Consider the following 19,089-nt stretch of genomic DNA (forward strand, 5'->3'; position numbering starts at 1 on the left):
GATTGAAGAGATGGTTTAAAATTATTTCTTCCCTCTCTCTCTGCTCTTTGGTGCTTCTCTGCATCCATGCAACCTCCTTTTGCAACTCCTCTGGACTTTGAGTTCGTAGTTCTCGTGTTTATTTGAGTTCTGGAAATGCTAATCAGCTGCCCCCACTTGTAAAAATAGCGTCTAATGCATCATGGCGACTGTCAGAAAGTAAAAAAACTTGAAGTGACATTCTTTTGAGCTGCACAGCGTCCAGAGTCAGAGGGGATAATTCTCCAAACATGCATAAAATATTTACTAGGTCATTTTTTTAAAGCTGTGTAACGTGACGGACTCAGAATACTACAATGACCCACATCTGTGATAAAATTGCTCCATATGCTGCCTGTATGTGTTGTCATGTGAATATGCAAACACAGTCCATGTCAGCTGTTGACCTCATGAACACGTTTGTAATAAAAAGCATTATGCTCTTTCTAACAGTTCGTCTAAATTGATTTGACGCACAGGACGGTCGATTTGTTTGCACCGTCCTGCTCAATCAGCAAACTACATTTACTCTAGGCTCGAAACATAAAGAGGTTCACCAACGTTAACCAAGGGAAGAGCCACAAGTCAGAAATGTGCAAACAGTGATAAATCAAGAACAAAGAATAACGGTTTCAGCCTAACAGTGCCAGACTGGAGAATAATCATGTTCACACTTAGTCCTGTTAATGGAGGAAAGATTATTTCTGTGGTCACATGTGCCTCCTGCTTATTTTTTTTTCTTTTAAAAATATTGCGTCAGCATTGTCTTTTGTTAACTTTAGTTGCCAGCAGGTAAGTTGCAAGATATTAAGATGGGCGTTTCTGTGCTCTTCTGGGAAGTTTTTGCTTCCCAGAAGAGAGGCAAATCATTTCTCTGGAAAAGATTTGACTTTTTAGCAACAATATTTCTGGTAGCCTCTTGGAAGGACATTCGAAATACATTGTATGTGGTGACTGTCACAATTTATTTTGACTGGTGTAGTGCTGGGAAATGAAACGCCTTCAGTGATGATCAGAAAACCAGAAAATCTCCACACCATCGAACGCAATGACATAAAGCATTAAGTAAGACCAAATAAGAGCCCAGCGTTATTCAGCATTTTTCTAAAATGGAGAAGAGATCGCAGGAACTTTAGTTATTTTCTGGTTGTACTCCAACATAGTGGCGCTCTTAAAGAGCACTGTAAACTGGATCAGCACTTTAATATTTTGCTGGTGAAGAAAGTTTCATTATTCATCCCTAAAATCCAACAATTCTTGAGCTATCGTTAATGCTGTATTACTTATTGCAGTGTTTAAGTCAATTTTGAAATAATAGTTTTAATTTGAAATCCTTTTGGAGTGATTATCAAAACTTAAATTCAGAAAGGAAATATTGTGATATATTTTAGTTTTATCCATATCTTGCAGCTCTAGTTTGAGATCAATGCCCTACCTAAGACATTCACATCCTCCCGTTGTTATTGCAGGGAAACAGGACCAGAGCATGATGCGACCACCACCGTGCGTAACAACTGGCATAGTGATACTATGCTAAATCCTTGACTCCAAATGAAATATTTATTTTTCTATCTAAAAATTTGAAATTAAATGTTTGGTTTGGAATTAAACTAAAAATAAATGTAATTTGCAAGCTAAATATTTATTTTCCAAGCTAAATATTAGCTAATATTTAGCTCATATGTAGATATAGTCGTTTAATATTTAGAAAGTAGTTTAGATATTTAGTTTGAAAAATAAGTATTTTGTCTGGGAATTAAATATTTAGTTTGAAAATTCAATATTTCGTTTGGAAGCCTGGCATTTGTGAATGTAGGAAAAACATGGTGAAAGTAAACAATGACATTTTTTCCCCCACTATGACAAATGAAACAAAGCAAATTATTACTGTTCACTTTTTACTGTCTAACTTTACAAACAGCCCCTCATACATGTGGGGAATTTGTGTAAAGTTTTTTTTACAGGTGTTTGCACTCTGCATGCATTGTGTCCTCCGGTTTCTTTTATACCAAGTTTATTTTTAGAACCGTCTTGAATCTGTTTCAGATGCCATGGTGAGCCTTTTAGTCATGCATTTCAGACACTCAGAGCGAAGCTCGTTCTCATATAATGTGATTGTTACACTAAATGCATGCCAGAGTCACACTTTGAGACAACTTCATTTCGCTCTCAGCTGCCTTCCATGTGTTTCACATAGCTCTACTTTGAAGAACCGAGTTCCCTGCCGTAGCTCCATCACATCCCTTTTTTTTTGTTTTCTCCGCCTGTGGTTCTCTGCAGCTCATTTGGAAATGTGCAGTGGCATTTTGGAAGGAGGGGATTTCAAAGTCCCCAGTGGAACAATCAGTTATTTTGTTTCTTAGGTTTAGTAATCTTATAGGGAATCTCATGACTTAGATTCTGCCTCTGCTTGGCTACAGGAAGCGTGCTGGACCAACCGGTCAAGGCCAAATGTAATTCCTTGTCCTCATCCTTCCCCACTGACTCACATAAGCATTCATCCACGTAGAGACACATAAAAATTAATATTTACATATAGCAAAAAGATATGCATGGGCGGAAGTTTTGCTGCCAACTCCTGTGTCCAAGTTTTTAAAATTTCATTTATGAAGATATAAGATTTCATTTAGAAAGTTTTCTTCTCGCCTCCCTGATGTGAACTTCTGCAAATTATTTAAATTGGACGCAGGACGACGTTATATTGCAATATGACAGGGTTTTACTACTGCTTCAGAACAAAGACAAATATTATAAAGCTGACATCCGACACGGTGTTTAGCATCTTGTACAAGCGTTTAGCAGGGCTAGCGTTTCTAAAACGGCAGACGCTGCACTTTCTCTGGGAAATGGAGCCCTTTAACTCAGAGGTTTCCTAACAGGCGGCCAATATTTCAAAACCTGTCTTGTTCCATGAAAGACAGACGTCGAAAAGTCAAAAGGCTGAAACAAAGGACTTTGCTGCTTTCTGTTAAACCTTCCACATAAAGGCGAATTTATTTGTGCTGTCTTGTCGCTTGATGGGAACACAGGCGGATGTCCACGTAAAAGACGATCTTTGGAAAAACAACTTCTCGCATGCAGACTGCAAACTGCAGCTCTGATGTTGGCTTTCTGCTGCAGAAAGCCAACATCTCCTTCTCTCTTTTTTCCCCTGGTCAAACAGAGACGGTTGCGTCATCTTCGGAGCATTGCCGCCAGGAACATAGTCAACAGGAATGGTTCTCCACTGCTGGACACTTACTTCACCCTCCACCTCTGCGTAGGAGACCGCATTTCTAGAGGTCGGTGGAAATCTTCTCTAGTGTGAAAATCAAAACTTTTGGAAACATACTACATCGTTGAATCTGAACCTTTGACTAAAACAAAAAGACAAAAAATTAAAAAGTTAACATAATAGAAAAATGGGAGCCAAAAAGTTTTTTTAATTTATTTTTTATTTTTAATGTATACCTACTTTTCTGCATGTCAGAATTGTAAACCTTATCTGGGTTCTTAAGTCAGACTCTGAGTCCTGTTGTGTTGTGGGGAAGTCTGTAGAGCTGTGAGTGTGTATTTTTTGTCATTTTCAACAAAAACAAGCCATTCAAATGCTGTATTACAAAATTTCCACCTGATGTATTTATGCATCAGGTGAAACAAAAAAAAAGTTTTGTTTTTTTTTCCTGATGGGGAAAAAATTGACATAACTACGATCCCCTTGCATATTTGCGGTTCTGTATTTGCACACTTTTCTGAGCAACGTAACTTGAGGTTGTTTGGGGATTAGGATGATTATTTTTTGTTTTCTTCGTAGAGCATATCTAAAATATTTGGGGAAAAAATACGACTGGGAAGCTGAAATAAGTGGACACACTGCTACTTGAAGTGCTATTGGCTGGGGTTTTCAAACCATCCAATCCATGAGCTGAATGACAACAAATGTTTTTCGGGTTTAGCATTAGGATTCTTCTCCTGTTAGAAGAAAACACACATGCGACCTCTATTTAATTTCCATTTATTCATTGGGTATTTCTTTTCCCAGATTTTTACAAGAGTGAAGTCATTCGAGACTCACTGGTGAGTACACTTAAACTTGTTTTATGTCTACTGTTCCCGGTTAAAGAAGTTGTTGTCATGGACATTCACTTCATTTTGTTTTGGCACAGCAAAGAAAGGACACATTCTCACCAGCAGAACTGCCTCCTAATTACCGTCGCTTACTTGCTGTGTCTAAAATGTTTGTGAAGATTTACAAAGAGCAACGTTCCAGCAGCTTTTCTCAAAAATGTGCTGGCCTACATGTCTCACTTTTAGCTATTAAGGTCAATAAGCCAGTTTGTTCTGTTTCTTGTTGTGACGGCCAGGTTTCAGCTGTGTTTTCGTGTGTTCCAGAACCCGACCTGGCGGAGCTTGGACTTTGGAATGCTCCCGGACCTTCTGGATACCTCAGTGTCTTGCTTTGTGGTTCGGATTTGGGGTGGGCAGAAGGAACAGTACCAGCTCCTCATTGAATGGAAGGTCAACTTGGATGGCCTGAGATACACAGGACAGCAGGTCTGCAACCTTTTTACAACAACATGTGTTCATTAAGGAGATATGTACTCTTTGGATCACAGGTAGAACAACAAGCAGCCATTTTCACACATTCATTTTAAATTATGAAGATGAATGTTTTTTTTTTATTAATTCACCATTAGTGCATACAAGACAAACATTACAGACTAACAAACAGGCATTGATCTGCAAATGACTAATTAGAAGAGAGAATGAACAACAAAAAAGGGATAAAAAAAAAACTAAGAATATATTTTGTGTTAAATCAAAGCATTTAGGAAAAAACAAAGACAAAATACAGAACATAACCAAGTGGTGTTGCAACAAAAATAATATTTTTTAACGTGAATTAGGATACGTTTTTTCTGATTATGTTTATTGCTATCATTTTTCTTTAATTACTCCAGGGTCAGACAGACATTTGGGTCGAAGTGAGAAAAAACATGCTATAACATAAATAAGTGGGTAAATTCAGAAAGCTAAAGAACACAAAGATAATTAAAATAATGACAAACCACAAACTTAGACATATTTTGCCAACATTGTATATGATCACCACAAAGTCAGAAAACTTTGGTATATATTTGTTTTTTATTCCATCTGAGGAAAAACATTTAAGAGCTTTTATTCTTTGCCACTATATCTACTGGTTTCCTAGTATCCACTGCAAAAACACAAAATCTTACCAAGTATTTTTGTCTCATTTCTACTGCAAATAGGTTAGTCCACTTGAAATAAGACATAAGTAACTTAAATGTAACTTTTCAGCAACATATATGCATTTAGTGAAAGTCAATAATCCTTGACTGTATCTAAAAAAGTATCAGCTCAATTAGCAGTTTTTTTCTCTCTTATAATAAGACTTTTTTCTCCCTGTTTTTAAGTGAAAAACCACATCTTCCTGGCGCAAAACCATATGATCGAAAAACGTTAGTTTTTTTCATTTTTAAATCGATGTGTTTTCATTTACTGAATTTATTTGTGCGATTACATTTTGTGAAATCATATGGCCAATGGAGCAGCTCCTCCTCCATAAAGGCTAGATAAGTAGAGGATGTTTCTAATAGTTGATATTTTGTTTGTTTTTGCCACCTAAACTGTCCAGCGCTGCTTCTTTGGGCCTCTTGGCATCTTCTATTGATTAGTGCCAGTCTATTTGGGCCACCTTGTCTTATTTGCATCATACTATTTCATTTCTAGATGATGAATTGAAAAGTTTTCAAAGAGCTGTTCAAAATGTGGCTCTTATTTTTTTTTTTTATTACCTAAACCTCCTTTATTTAGGGGCATCAGAGTAAAAGGCTGAATATAAAAACACTTCATACTTTCAAGGTTTCATTTTTGTAACAAATTTAGATTCCACATGCAATTCTTTTTCTTTCTCTTCTGTTATGCATGATTTTCTGTTGGACTGACCTATGAAATTCCAACACCTGGTGCAAAATAATGAAATTTATTACTTTATATGTGAATTTGACCTTAGATCCTGTAAGATAATGAGAAATATATGTATAGTTTAACAGCGTACGTAATGGTGAGCCACCTTTTCTTTACCGCAGATGTATAGATTTGAAATATTTACTGGCTAAATACATAAATCTGTACAAGTCATTCATCTTTGCACAGATGTACAGCTTACCGGGCATTCTGGGTTCAAACGATGTTGCTTTTAAAGCTTTTCTCTGCGCCCCAAAGGACGGAACGTCAAGGATTTCCAAGTCTGTATCTGTTTTTTTTTTAAATTTTTCATTACTCCAAAGCAAGGCGGAGCTACGCTGCTTCTGGATCTTCTTAAAATCTTATTTTTCCTTTACATTGAAAAATTGTAACCTTGTCCACCAAAGTTTAACCGTTAACATGTGTAGATCCGAAGACGAACTGTTTTCACTGTCAGTAATTTTGAAAAGTGTTCCTAAGCCCCCCCGCGGGCGGGACAGTGTCTGTTTTTAATGCAGAGCCGTCTGCGGATTTGTACCTTCTCTCAGAATATATTGGACGGTCACGATCTCGACTGTTCCTCAGATATCGAGTTTAAATTGCGTGCAGATCGTTGCATTAGGTTTTAATTTACACTGTATGTAAGGCCTTGACATTCTATTATTGTTGTTGTTATGTTTTTGTTGGAGACAGGGTTGTAAGTCCTTACAGTAAATCCCACATTCCTTTCAGATTTTCCAGCACTGTAAACCCGTGCTGTAGTAAATCCCACGTTTCTGCATTCCTTTTTCATTTTATACTGCGGTAAATCTAATCTTTCCTACATTCGAACAAGATAATGTGAGTGCAGCTCGCTTTTATTTTAAACTTGAGGGAAATTAGTATGATAAATGTTTTGGATAGTAAAAATGTTATTCCTGTAAATTACATTTACAATACAGAAAAAAACGTCTTTTTTTCCCCCCCTCTTTCAGACATTTCAAATCAGAGCTGAAGTCATCAATCGTGATGTTTTGGTGCTTGCAGCATTGTTTGATCTTCTACATTAAGCACCAAGTATAAAAGTTTAATGTGATGGATTTTGTAAATCGGCGGTATATTTCTAAAATTCCAATGGAGAAAATCACTTTGGTGTCTGTCTTGAGTTTTGCACATTGAATGGGGGGAATTCAGTCTTCAAGTACTTCAGAACAAACCCTATGGTTTTGCCATTCCTTCTCAGTGGGACCGTATTCCAAGCTCATAAACAGATAACTCAGTTTCATGCACATCCAGATGTCTGTTGTACTTTGTTCTCTCCGACTCGGTCCCCATATTCATCCTCTACCCCCTGGCTTTGCCCACAGATTCGATCCAGATACCCAAATGAGATCATATTTGGGCTGAATGATGGCTACTATGCAGCTGACTTTGATCACAAGGTAGAACCTTTGTCTCTCTTTTTATTTCTTGAAGATTTTGCACAATTCTGAAATGGTTGATCCCAATGTCATTAGTTATATTTGGGCGACGGCATTAAACATGTGACTTGTTCCAGGATCCGTCGGAGCGGAAGAACTACAGTCTGCTTCAGGTCGACCAGAGTTCAGTCAGGAACTCCTACAGCGTTTTCTCTTTGCTCAGGTAAGAGTCCCCCACGTTGCAGAGTTCTATTAAAGACAGCACAGGATGTTGCGGTGTAATTTTGCGATGACAAGATCACTTGTTGGACTTTTGCTGCAACCTGCTGAATAGACATGCTAGATGGTGCTGAGTTATCCCAGTTGTTTTGAGGAGTGTTTTTCTGTTTTTATTTTTTGGTTCGTTCCTCTTTTTTTTAAATTTTTTTTTATGATTTTGTTTTTAATTTCTCCAATTTGGATTAGTTGCAGCCCCAAAATGGGCTCTCAGTTTTCTATTGCTGTCATGTAGTGATTACAAAAGCAGCTCTGACTGGTACATAATTTCATTTTCAAAGTGGAAAATCTCACTAAAAATATTTTGGTTTTAAAAAAAAAAAGAAAAAAGAAAAAAAAGCTGCACATAATCTTCCCAAAAAAGACACAGTTCAAAATTGAAAGTGCAAATAAAATTTTCTAGTGCTTTCTTGAAATGGCGGCCTTTACTCAAATAAAGTGATGTCCTGAGGAGTTGTCGAATGTGCAAAAGAAGAATCTTACATTGCTCAGTCATATTGACATAGTTTATTAAAAAAAAGGGTTTCGCCAAAAAAGAGGCAAATGTTAGCATTTAGCATCACACATGCTTTCATCTTGCACATTCATCTTTCCAAAAATGTTGCGAAACAGGAAGTTAAATTGGAAGGGGTGCTACAGAGACTAAGCAAAATTCAGCTGAGTTACAGCGGTTGGTCGGAAAAGAAGGAAATACAGAAAACCTCAAGATAATTTTTTCAGATTTGATGAATAGTTGCAATGACTGGTGAAAATGGTAAGTCTGAGCAGATTTTTATTAATAGTTGTGAATACAGCTTCTTGACTGATCAGGGATCTGAGACCTTTACAAACCAAAGAGCCATTGCTGCCCTCAGTCCAGCTAAATAAATCTATTCTATATAATAATCTATTACAGGAAATTTGTGGTCATATTTAAAGAATCTTTATTTTTTATTTTTGTTAGATTTTGAAACGAAGAAATCCTAAAACATTAATAAAAAGAAGATTCTTCTATAGGAAGTGTATTTTTCTGGAAAATGATCTAAAGAAAACAAGCAGTTGCCAATGCACTGATGAGGGAAAAAAAGAAATAAATACTACTTACACTTGTGTCATTCTGTTTTGGAAATGTATTCAATGCAAAAATCTAAAACAAACCTCTAAAAAAAAAATATGCGTCTAAAAAAGAAAAAGAAAAACATTTAAATTTGATATATCTAAATTATTTTAAAAGCATTGTTGCTTCTGCAAGTTTTGTTCTTTTTTGCCAAATTTTTAAGACATTTAGAAAGGTTCAAAGAGCCACCCATTTAATCTCTTTAAATGGAAGAAATTATCCAATTTTCCATATGGCGCGACTTTAAACAAAGAACCTGTTAAAGGCATCCCCTTCTTTTGGATAAAGCCGCTAACTTTCATCCCGTAGCTCTACTTTTTGTATGTTAGAATATTTTCACCCACCAGATGGCGCCATATGGACAGCTAACAATAGTAAGCCCTGATAAATGAAACCGTCTCATCTTTAACCTCATATGAGATGACAGAGACTGCAATTTACATCATGTCTACTGGGCAAAACGGGGAAAAAAATGTCAGATTTTAACCACCTTCTCTGTATTCTGGCGCCAAAAACAGGGTGGAGGTATTTAGAAAATGTTACCTTAAAGCCACAGAGAAACGTTGCTGCTTACGAGAAGGGGGAACCCTGGTTCTGTCGTTAAGGACACGAGCCAAAAGGAAATCCTAGGATTTGTTGACAAACACAGGTTTCTTGCTCCACAGCTATATTTAAATGCGGTAACATGTAAATGCTACCTTCTTAATTCCAAAGGGCTTTTCCCCCCTCAAGGGAAACCCTCTGTTAGCCCGAGTCCAATCTTATAACAGCATAATCACATCCAGTTTGCCCATGGAAATGCATATCTGGATGGTTTTATTTAGACATTCGTAAAATAGGATCAGGATCCTGTCATTAGGAGAGCTGTGACATTTCCACTAACATTTTCCCTCTTTGGGGGCTGGAGGAAGGGGGGCTGGATATGCATCACAGAACTTTATAGTATCGAGGAAAAGGGGAATTATGCCAAAGTCTGGTGAACCTTCGCAGCGCTCCTTTATTACTGAAGTGGTCACGGTTTATGTTTATATCAGCCAAGACCGTTGCCTCCTGAAGAGCTCGCAGAAGGAAAAAAAAATCCCAGTTTGAGTCATAACTTCTCTGACCTGTGCTCTTACGTTTTCTATTATTACAGCCTTCATCCACATCCTCTTCCTTGTATCCATGCCCTGTGGGACTCTACAGAGTTTAACACACTCACACAGAACTCCCTTCTTCCATCACACCGCTCTGCCTGCTGCTCCTCATACTCCCCTCCACTAAACCCCCCGCCATAGGTTTCTCTTGGCTTCATATACTCTCACACACATGGGCTTTGATTATGTACAGTAGAATGATTAATTAGATGTTGTACACTCCAACAGGGACTCACCTCTGACCCCCGTCGTCTGAGATGCAAAAGTGTAGGTTTTTAGTTTCTGTCCCTCATTTTTCAAACTGCATTAACCTTCCGTACGCTGATGTACTGCTAGTGGATAGATGCAGAGTTTTGTCAAAGTATTCGGACCCTTGGACATTTTTTTTCACACATTTTCTCGCTGCAGCTACAAACTTTAAAGGGGCAGTCTTATGTAAAATTTACTTTTTGGAGCTTCACATCATGTTATTATGCTATTTGTTCATCAAAAACGTACCTGGATTTTTTCATACATGTTTGAGAAATCCTTGAATCTCCTTTGGCAACCTTTCAGCTGTGCAACATGCTTAGTGGCGGCACATTCAAGGGCCCTGGAATTTCCAAGCTTTCAAGCAACTCCCCTATTCAGCTCCTCCAGACTAGCCAGCAGAAATTAGCAAACAACTGGTGGAACAGCTGAGCTCACTATGCAAGCTACTTCTCAAAAAGCATTGTTATAGTGTGAATAGATGAGTAATGTTGTGATGACTTCCTGAAGGGGGATGGTTGGAAAGTGCAGGAGTTAAAAAAAAATTTTTTTTTTAAAGAGACAGAGGCTCAATTTTAAGGTGCTATAATGCAAAACATTTAAACAATTTACGTCTGGGTTTTGACTGGTCCACTCTAGGATTAATATATGTTGGTTTTAATTTGGGGTGCAACAGCAAGTCATCCGGCTAATAAATTGGCCTCTGTTTTCTTAGTGATTGGTGATTGGCCGATACTCACATGGGAAACCGATGTTATTTGCCTCCACAAATGTCTGAAATACGGTCAACAATAGTTCCCACATTTGCCAACTTTGCAACTGCGTCACTGTATTGAGACAAATGAAGCAGTATTGGACAAAATCATAATCTGAAGATTAGGCTCTTATTGATGATCGGCCAGAAAACTACAAACAGTGCAATCGTTAAAATGCACACCGAATTTTTCGGATTTTATGAGGAAAAGAAATTAAACTACGACTCGTTTTTCTCTACCACAATTGTTCTGTCACATTAAGTAAATTGAAGTTTTGTGGTTGTGAAGTGATAAAATGTGAATTATGCTCCACATTACTTTCCACTTGATGTGTGATGTGGGTGGGATTCAACTATTCCTTGTAGTGGGACGAAGAATTATGTGAACATCTGACAATACGTATATCTTTTTTCCCTCATCAACACTGCCTGTATCTTTCTCGAACCCTTTGAGAATAGTGTCGTTTTTTCGCTTTGAGACAACTTCATTGTTGGATTTGGCTCTGTGTCCAAGAGCAAATACATCTTTCTCAGACCTGACTGTTAACAGAAAACATCATAAGCCCACTTCAGCAAAAAAAGAAATATGTCAGTCATTTGTCAGCAGACGCGGCCCGCTTTTCAGCGTGGACCCACTTGTTGACATCCTTCGCTCGTGTGAATAAACGCGGCGATGTGGGCTCGCGAGCTCAGATGGCGAGATGAAGAGAAGAGCGTCCGTATCATCAATCAGCCGGCTTTTTGTCTCCCTCACACAGGCTGAGGTGAAGGGCAGACTGCATCCTACACAGAGACGGACCCCTGTGTGGGTAGAGTGAAAAAACCCCAAAGCAGACGGTGACGAAGATGATCCAGCTGCTCAACAAAGCACTTTTTCCTCCCCCTCCCTTTAGCATTGCTTGATGTTTAACAGTAAGAGAGGGAGGACTGGTGAAAGATATTATTGGCCCACATCATCCAGCTGCATATTTGACTGGTTGAATATTAACAAGGCGGCTTGACAGTTGGGAACTGTTTCAGCTTAAAACATCTCAGAGTCGTCTGCTGCGGCATGCCTGCATTAATGGCAGACTGAAGTGCCTTTTGAGTGGAAATCCTTGAGTGATACTCACAGCTCTTTGATGGTTAAGTGTTATGTACTCACTCAGAGACACTGAGTAGTCTTTTGAATGACAACAAAACCCATGTGCATGCTCTGTATTAAAACACTGGCTCCAGGGACACATGGGAAACATCATTCTTGAGGTACAACTTATACGGTTCAGTGCTGTGCCTCAAACTCCTGGACCTGTACAGGGGGGAGACTTTCTTTTCTTCTCCTGTGATTAAATCCATATGCAGTCTATGCTGGCCTACTCACTATTCACCGTCTGAAGTATGCATTTATGTACAGTATGTGTCCACAGAAGCAGTGTGCAGTAATGACGAAGCGCAATGGGAGGTCCTGTGCCTCCCGAGACTGTTGAAGGGATAATGTTTTCCTTCACACAGGACCGCTCGCCTGCTTCGATGGATGATCGGAGCTGTGGGATGCTGTTAAGATTCTCCTTTAATAGGGCAGCTGGATCTGAGTCTGCGGATGACCTTAGGGTGTCAGCAGGCACCGAGCTGACTGGATGAGCTTAAAACTGTTGCAGCAATTTGGAGACTCCTGTTTTCTTTTCATGCTGCTGGAGAAGACTTCCGAAGTAAACATCCGAGATTGCACATTTAGTCTGTATTTTACTCTTAAAACCACCTGAATGCAAAATATCTTTGACGGTTTAATTTTTTCTTCAACATTTGTTCTTTTTACATGCAGCTAGTGACATAATTACTGCTTTGCAAAAAACAAATCATGTGCTACAAATTTGTAGATCTGTCTAAGCTATTATTGTGTAAATGAAGGCCTTCCCTTACCAAGCCTGTCACGTAAGGCTCTAGTGACCTTGTAGTGTATTCAGTTTGTTTTCAAGTACCTAGCCGGGATGGTAGCTGATTGCAAATCTGCAGCTTTACAGATGAAAAGTGTTTTTTTTTTCCTTCTTTTTTCCGTTTGGTTTGGCTGCAACAATCAATTTTATACAGATGATGGGTGTTTCCCTGGAAGAACAAACATAGTAAATTTCGAAACATATGAAAATATGATTAAATGCAATTACTGTGTTCAGTTTTGTGTTTCAAATCACACTTATTTTTGTGGCTGGCGTCCTAAAGAAGCGTATTATCAACATGAATTATTTTGATGGTCAGTATTAGTGTTTGGGGGGCTACGATAGCTGTGTGAGGCAGTCACAGCCGTACAGTTACCTTAAAAAGAAATGACAAACAGCTCTTACCGCGACTTTTATTGTTATCACAATAGTACCGCAAGATATTGTGATCAAACTGTCAAGTGCATGTCGCCCATTCCTACTCACTGGGAGAAGAGGAATTACAGCTCAGTCTTTCTGGTTTAATAAACTTTAGTAAAAATAAACTAATAGTAACTTTGGTCAACTATTTGGTATGTTGTAAATTGTTGTAAAGATTTCCATACACTCATCAAGGCATTTCTATAATTATCTTGAATTGCCTCACTGCATGAATCCTTTCCGACCCTTTTGAGACTTGACTTGGTTTCTTCTGAATCTCTTCTTCTGAAGCTTGCTTCCTTGTTGTTCTGTAAACATGGCTTTTAGCAAGTTAGCAGAGCCCCAGCCATCAGCCTGGAGGAACACCTATAGGCCTCTCTCCAGCCATCTTATCTTCTATTCCGTGTAGATGGAAACAATGAGGGGGCGATGTGAATAACAAGTGGTTAAATGTGTTGACATTCTTCTGTGATGAGATTAAAGATGGAATTTAGAAGTGTTGTTGGATTTGATTAGGTGTTTTGTTCCTGGTGGAGATGTTAAGGTGGGCATTACCCCTGCTTTGTTGTTTTGAATTGGTTAATTGGTGGCCCTGTTCACCTGCGACTGTTTGGGCTGTGGTGGTCTAAAATTACTTCATGGGCGTCAACAGTGTGTGAAGTGTTTGTTTGGAGGATGCTTTGAGAGGCATGCAGGGCAGGCATTAGGAAAAATTAGGATAAGAGCAGCATTCTTCATGTTAAATAACATGCTTGTGTATTGAAAAAGCTATGTTATGTGGCACTGCATTTTTATGGGTTTTATGCAGCATAAAGCCCTGTCACACGTTTAAAGTACATGCTTTGCTTCTCAAATGCTCCTGGTTTGAGCATTTGAGAGTAAGTGAACTGTTACTGTGTTTCCATTGACCTTATAACTGCTCAACCTCCTTCCTGGCCCTGATTTTCCAAACCACAGGTGCTGGACCATAACCTGGAAACGCTCCCAAATATATGCTAAACAATCTTGATTGAAGAGGTCTTTTTTATTTTTGTTTTTCTCATTATTGATAATTATTAGTACTGTTTGTTGTTAAAATACTTATTTTACAATATCTTCAAAGCCAGTTTAACAATTAATGTTGCCTATTATCAAGCAAAATTAGGACAATTTAAAGGTAGAATTTTATAGTTGCAGAAACTCGTTTCTTGATGGAAAAAATTGAATAAAATTGTTTGAGATGTAGCAGGAATCAAAGGTTAAATCTTAGCCGTAGCGTCCTGATAATCTGTGCCACGGCTGCAATGTGCCTCCTGCGAAGGAAAAGTTGTGAAGGCTCATGAATCAGCACAGTCTACACAGCACCCCTACTGCAAAGGGCTGTCCCTGTACCAGTCTTCATGCTGTGTAGCAATGGGCCGGCGTTAGGCCAAGCCCGGGAAGGGCAAGAGGGGACGGACATGCGTGAAAAGCGGAGGAGAGATAACTGCTTTAACCTGAAGGAATGGGCCATATCTGATGCTCTTTTCACAATCACCCAAACAACCGAAGCTGTCAAAGCAGATCCACTTTGATATGCCGGGGATCTATCTCTGATTGCTATCACCGTCACCTCAAGCAGATTGAAAACGTGGGTTGAAAATCTGCAGTGATCTTTGTTTGTTGGTTTGTTTGTTTTTCTAGAAGGACAACTTCAGCCTGGGTTGAGTTGTCATTTAAGTAATATTTTTGCTAGGTTGGTTGCCAGTGTGGGGCTATAATATCCAGAGATTGCTATGTGAATTTCATAACAACAAAGCCCCCCCAGGATTAGTAAAATGACCCAGCTGCATTGTGGGCTTGTTTAAAAAAAAAGAGCCTATTAAACTAAATCCACTCAAGGGGAAAATTCTTGTGCGCTGAAAGCAAGGACATACCTAGAGAGAGGCCTCTTATCCTCTTGATGGCCAGACCACAAGCCTTGCCTGAAATCCAGTTTCCAGTGTGAAGGTTTTGTCTTTAATATCCTCCTCATATCAACAGATATTAAAAATTTATGGTTAAAAATGACACAACCCATTATCTTATTCTTTGACACTAAAATCCGACTTTAGTTTTCCTGCTTCAGGGCAAAAAAGATGACCAATATTGTTTCTGTTTGCTAAATGCCACAGAATAAATTAGATTAAAAAAAAATATATATATATATATATATTTTAAGCTTCAAACTTTGAAGTTTGCAGACGATTCCTTGGCATCTGTTAGAACTGCTTCGGTCAAATGTTTTGGGTTTCCTCCCAAAAGCCTCCCGCAGCACTTTGCTGGAATTCTGCCCCAATCCTTCTGAAAGAACTTGTGTAACTGAGTCAGGTTTTGTAGGCCACCTCGATCTCACACGCCTTTTCAACTCTAACCAGAAATATTTGCCATATTTGAGACTCCGATCAGGGCTTTGTGATGCCCCTTTCAAACAATGACTTTGTTATTCTCAGCCTCTTTGTGAATTATGTTTGGGTATGCTTGGGGTCATTGCCCATTTCGAAGCTTTAATTTCCTGGTTGATTCCTTGAGTTGTTCCTTCAGTTTTCTGCATATTTTTCCATTGTGATGCCATGTGTTTTATGAAATGCACCGGTTCTTCCCTCAGCAAAATGACCAATAACATCTGACAAGTTGCTTCAAGGCGGGGATGTTGTCAGACTTGCAAGCTTCGACCTTTCTTCTGGAAAATATAGCAATCCATTTAGTAGAAATAGATTACTACATTGGTCGGTGTTGCCAAATGCTGTAATGTCAGTTTCGTTAGGCTAACAGTTACATGGCTTTTTATGTTCCATTTTGCATTATGGGACATTATGCAAAATGGAGCCGCCCTTTAGTCTATATTAGCACAAAATTCATTTCACTTTGTGTAATGTCTCTCCTTTACCAGTTTTTGGCATCTTCTCCAAATATTTTGTTCTGGTGTAATATTTTGCATCAAACAATTGTGGAGATCCGGAGTCTCCACAATTGTGGTTCTCCTTATATTTCGGCTTATTTGTCAAGATTGTTCCATGATCTCATTTAGGGAAGGAGTGAATTGTTTGATGTCTAAATTTGCTTAAAAATGGGTCAACATTTGTGGTTTTGATCAGACAAAATGTGAGGAAGTTCAAGTGATCAGAATTCCTACACATGACACTGTAACTATCATCTGCAGACAAAGCATTCACACCTGCCATTCTTAGTCCGCTTTAGTCAAACTCTAGTCTGGCTCGTTTGGGGAGGTGAGAATATGCAATCAAACTTTGATTCAGATTAAAAAAGCTAACTCTTGTAAGAAATGTTTAGAAGTTTTGCTAAGAAAAAAAACCCCTAATTCAGCACATCTGTTGTTCTGTCCTGAGGTTCTGCTTTACGCACAGTAACAGCACCTGCTGAACTGCAATAAAATGTATCCAGCCATAATTGCTATACCATTGGTTTCTGTTTGTCATGTGATCTGTACACCATATCTGCAGTGCTAGCACTTCTACTTGGAAACTTTACATATAGACAGTTTTGCGGAGCAAACCGTTTTTGGTTTGCGTTATTGGTATCTCCAGCAACCGCAAGAAAATGGAAGTGTGCAGTAGTAAAAACAAAAGAGCTGCCACCATCTCTGTGCAGCACCATATGGGTAGCGCTGACACATCCACTTGGAATGAGGTCATCTAACTTCAGCCTGACACTTTTATTGATAGTTGTCAGTTTCCCTTTCTCAGTTTCTGCTCTTCAGCTCATTCCCACCATGGGAGAATTTTGCCTCTTGATGAGTTCGGTCCCACGGGTTTTGCTGAGCGGGCTTCATCTATACTTTGATGGCCTTTGGATTTGAAGCAAGCATTCTGGAACGTTAGCTCCTTGTGATTGATGGTTATAATAATGTGTTTGCCTGTCATTTGTGTCCTGATGTTGCAGTTTCCTATTCCAGTGATGACAGCAACATGGAATTTGGAAATCGTTGTGGCTTTAGTTAATTAGGGGGTTTGTCTTTGCTTTACCCGGACTGATGGGTTTAGGCCTGCTGGACAATGTTTAGGCTGAAGGAAGGCCAGGTTTGTTGTGAGTGAACGTCGCGGGCATCCGTGCTGCAAGTCGAACTGGTCAATTTGGTATTTGGAGTGAACTCCGTGTTGTTTTTGCTCATTATTTAATGTCAAATCTTTTCATTAACCTCTGCAGGAAAACAAAACAAAAGAAACAAAGAGGGATAACAAACACTGCACAATCACGGATCCTCACATGGGAGCAATCATGTTTCTTACTGTGTCATGTAAACAGTCACAATAAAGATCCAAACCGAGCTTGAATTTATTTGCAGTTCTTCTCGTAAATAACAATTTTTATTCAGCTAATCAATTTAATGACCTCTTAGCGGTCCTGTTCCAAGTTAGGGATGTCCTGGTGGTCCAATGTGTTTGAATTATGTTGTTAATGGTGACTTTGTCTTCTGCTCCCCCTCTGGCAGGCTTCACACAGCACAGAGAGTCATCAAGCAGACCCAAATGACAGTTCAGAACTACGGCAAGGAGATTGAGGAAAAACTAAGAACGACGGCGGCTTGCACTGAGCGGGTGAGCCAGTCTTCCAGAACCTTTCAGTCTTTCAGTCCCCATTAAATATGCAACATAACTGTGTCGGCAACTTGTTGTAAAAGTGTTTAATTTGAATATTATGTGAAGTGACAATATAAAGAGAATTTTTTTTTAACTATAATCTTTGAGAACATACCAATTTTCTAAGGCTCTAGTCAGTGCGCTGTGCTGGATTTCAGTATTGTAAAATTTTTCCGATTCAGGGTGGAACGCTCCAACATCATCTACCTGCATGTTGAACACAGTTGCATACAGAATCCTTTCAACATCTAAGTCTGTCTGCTGCCTCACTGATATGCACCACTGCTACAGCATTTACACAACTGTGATTCAAATATGGCAGCAGTGACCCTTAAGATTATGCAACACCGTTCTAAGGCTCCATCTGTGTTAAACAAGAATCATTCACTCAAAATTCAGAGTTGGAGGTGAAACTGGCAGCATTACCTATATCCTATATGAGTCTTCTAATGCTTTTTTTTGGCTCTCTGTGGCTTTCAGAAAACTGACGCAGTTAAATCTTTTGTTATTCTGTAACCCCAACGCGACAGAGCAGCAGTACTTGCTGTGATCAGCAGCTCGTGATCCATGAAAAAGGATTTGTCAAATTTCGGAGATTTGTTCTAAGAAGCAACAGATTTAAAATGTATTTTTACCTGCTGTTGCCGCCCTTTTTAAATATTTCTTGAGCGGTTTTTTCAAGTGTGTCAGTATTTGTGCTTGCATACTTACATTTATATTGTGATGGCATTTTTTGTACTTGCTGTATTTATTGTTAATGAGGGTATTCTCTGCTTGCAGTAACCCAAAATGCCCCCTTGGTACTATAAATATAATGTGAGCTTAACCTTGGAATGGGTGTGAACAATATTCTTATGGCAGATATCAATTAAATGAACAGATTTGCTTGTTTTCAGGAACATTCATTATTTTTCACTTCACATGTTTATTAATTTTACAGATGGTTGAATATACATATATATAAAGACAAGCTGCTAATTCAAATATGACAGGTCAAGCAAACCAATTAATGCTATAGAACTGTGGTGCGATCACAAAACTACAGCAGCTAGTTTCTCTCATAACAAGCATAAGCAAAATCTGCCATGACAAGTACTTAGATGTTTTTTAATTATTATTATTATTTTTTTTTACCACCCAAAGTCTGGGATGGAATTGTGTGCTAAAGATACAAAGTGAGAAGTCATTATAGCCTTAAGGCAGCTTCAGAATGTTTTCATGGATAAACTACAAAGTGGATAAAAAGTAATATCACACCG

At 38.6% G+C, this 19,089-nt stretch overlaps 1 protein-coding gene across 1 annotated transcript in view; it reads left to right on the plus strand.

Annotated features, from left to right (window-relative positions):
• uvrag (UV radiation resistance associated gene) overlaps window positions 1-19,089 on the plus strand; it is a 103,352-nt gene that overhangs the window by 1,571 nt on the left and 82,692 nt on the right. Inside the window, exons 2-7 of the mRNA XM_055043934.1 lie at window positions 3,182-3,299; window positions 4,040-4,074; window positions 4,390-4,551; window positions 7,335-7,409; window positions 7,526-7,611; window positions 17,683-17,788. Coding sequence (XP_054899909.1) covers window positions 3,182-3,299; window positions 4,040-4,074; window positions 4,390-4,551; window positions 7,335-7,409; window positions 7,526-7,611; window positions 17,683-17,788 — 582 coding nt within the window. The remainder of the gene's footprint in view (window positions 1-3,181; window positions 3,300-4,039; window positions 4,075-4,389; window positions 4,552-7,334; window positions 7,410-7,525; window positions 7,612-17,682; window positions 17,789-19,089) is intronic.

The sequence above is a fragment of the Poeciliopsis prolifica genome, unplaced genomic scaffold, assembly GCF_027474105.1.
Source record: "Poeciliopsis prolifica strain line A6 unplaced genomic scaffold, Auburn_PproV2 SCAFFOLD019, whole genome shotgun sequence".
In the NCBI taxonomy this organism is placed as follows: Eukaryota; Metazoa; Chordata; class Actinopteri; order Cyprinodontiformes; family Poeciliidae; genus Poeciliopsis; species Poeciliopsis prolifica.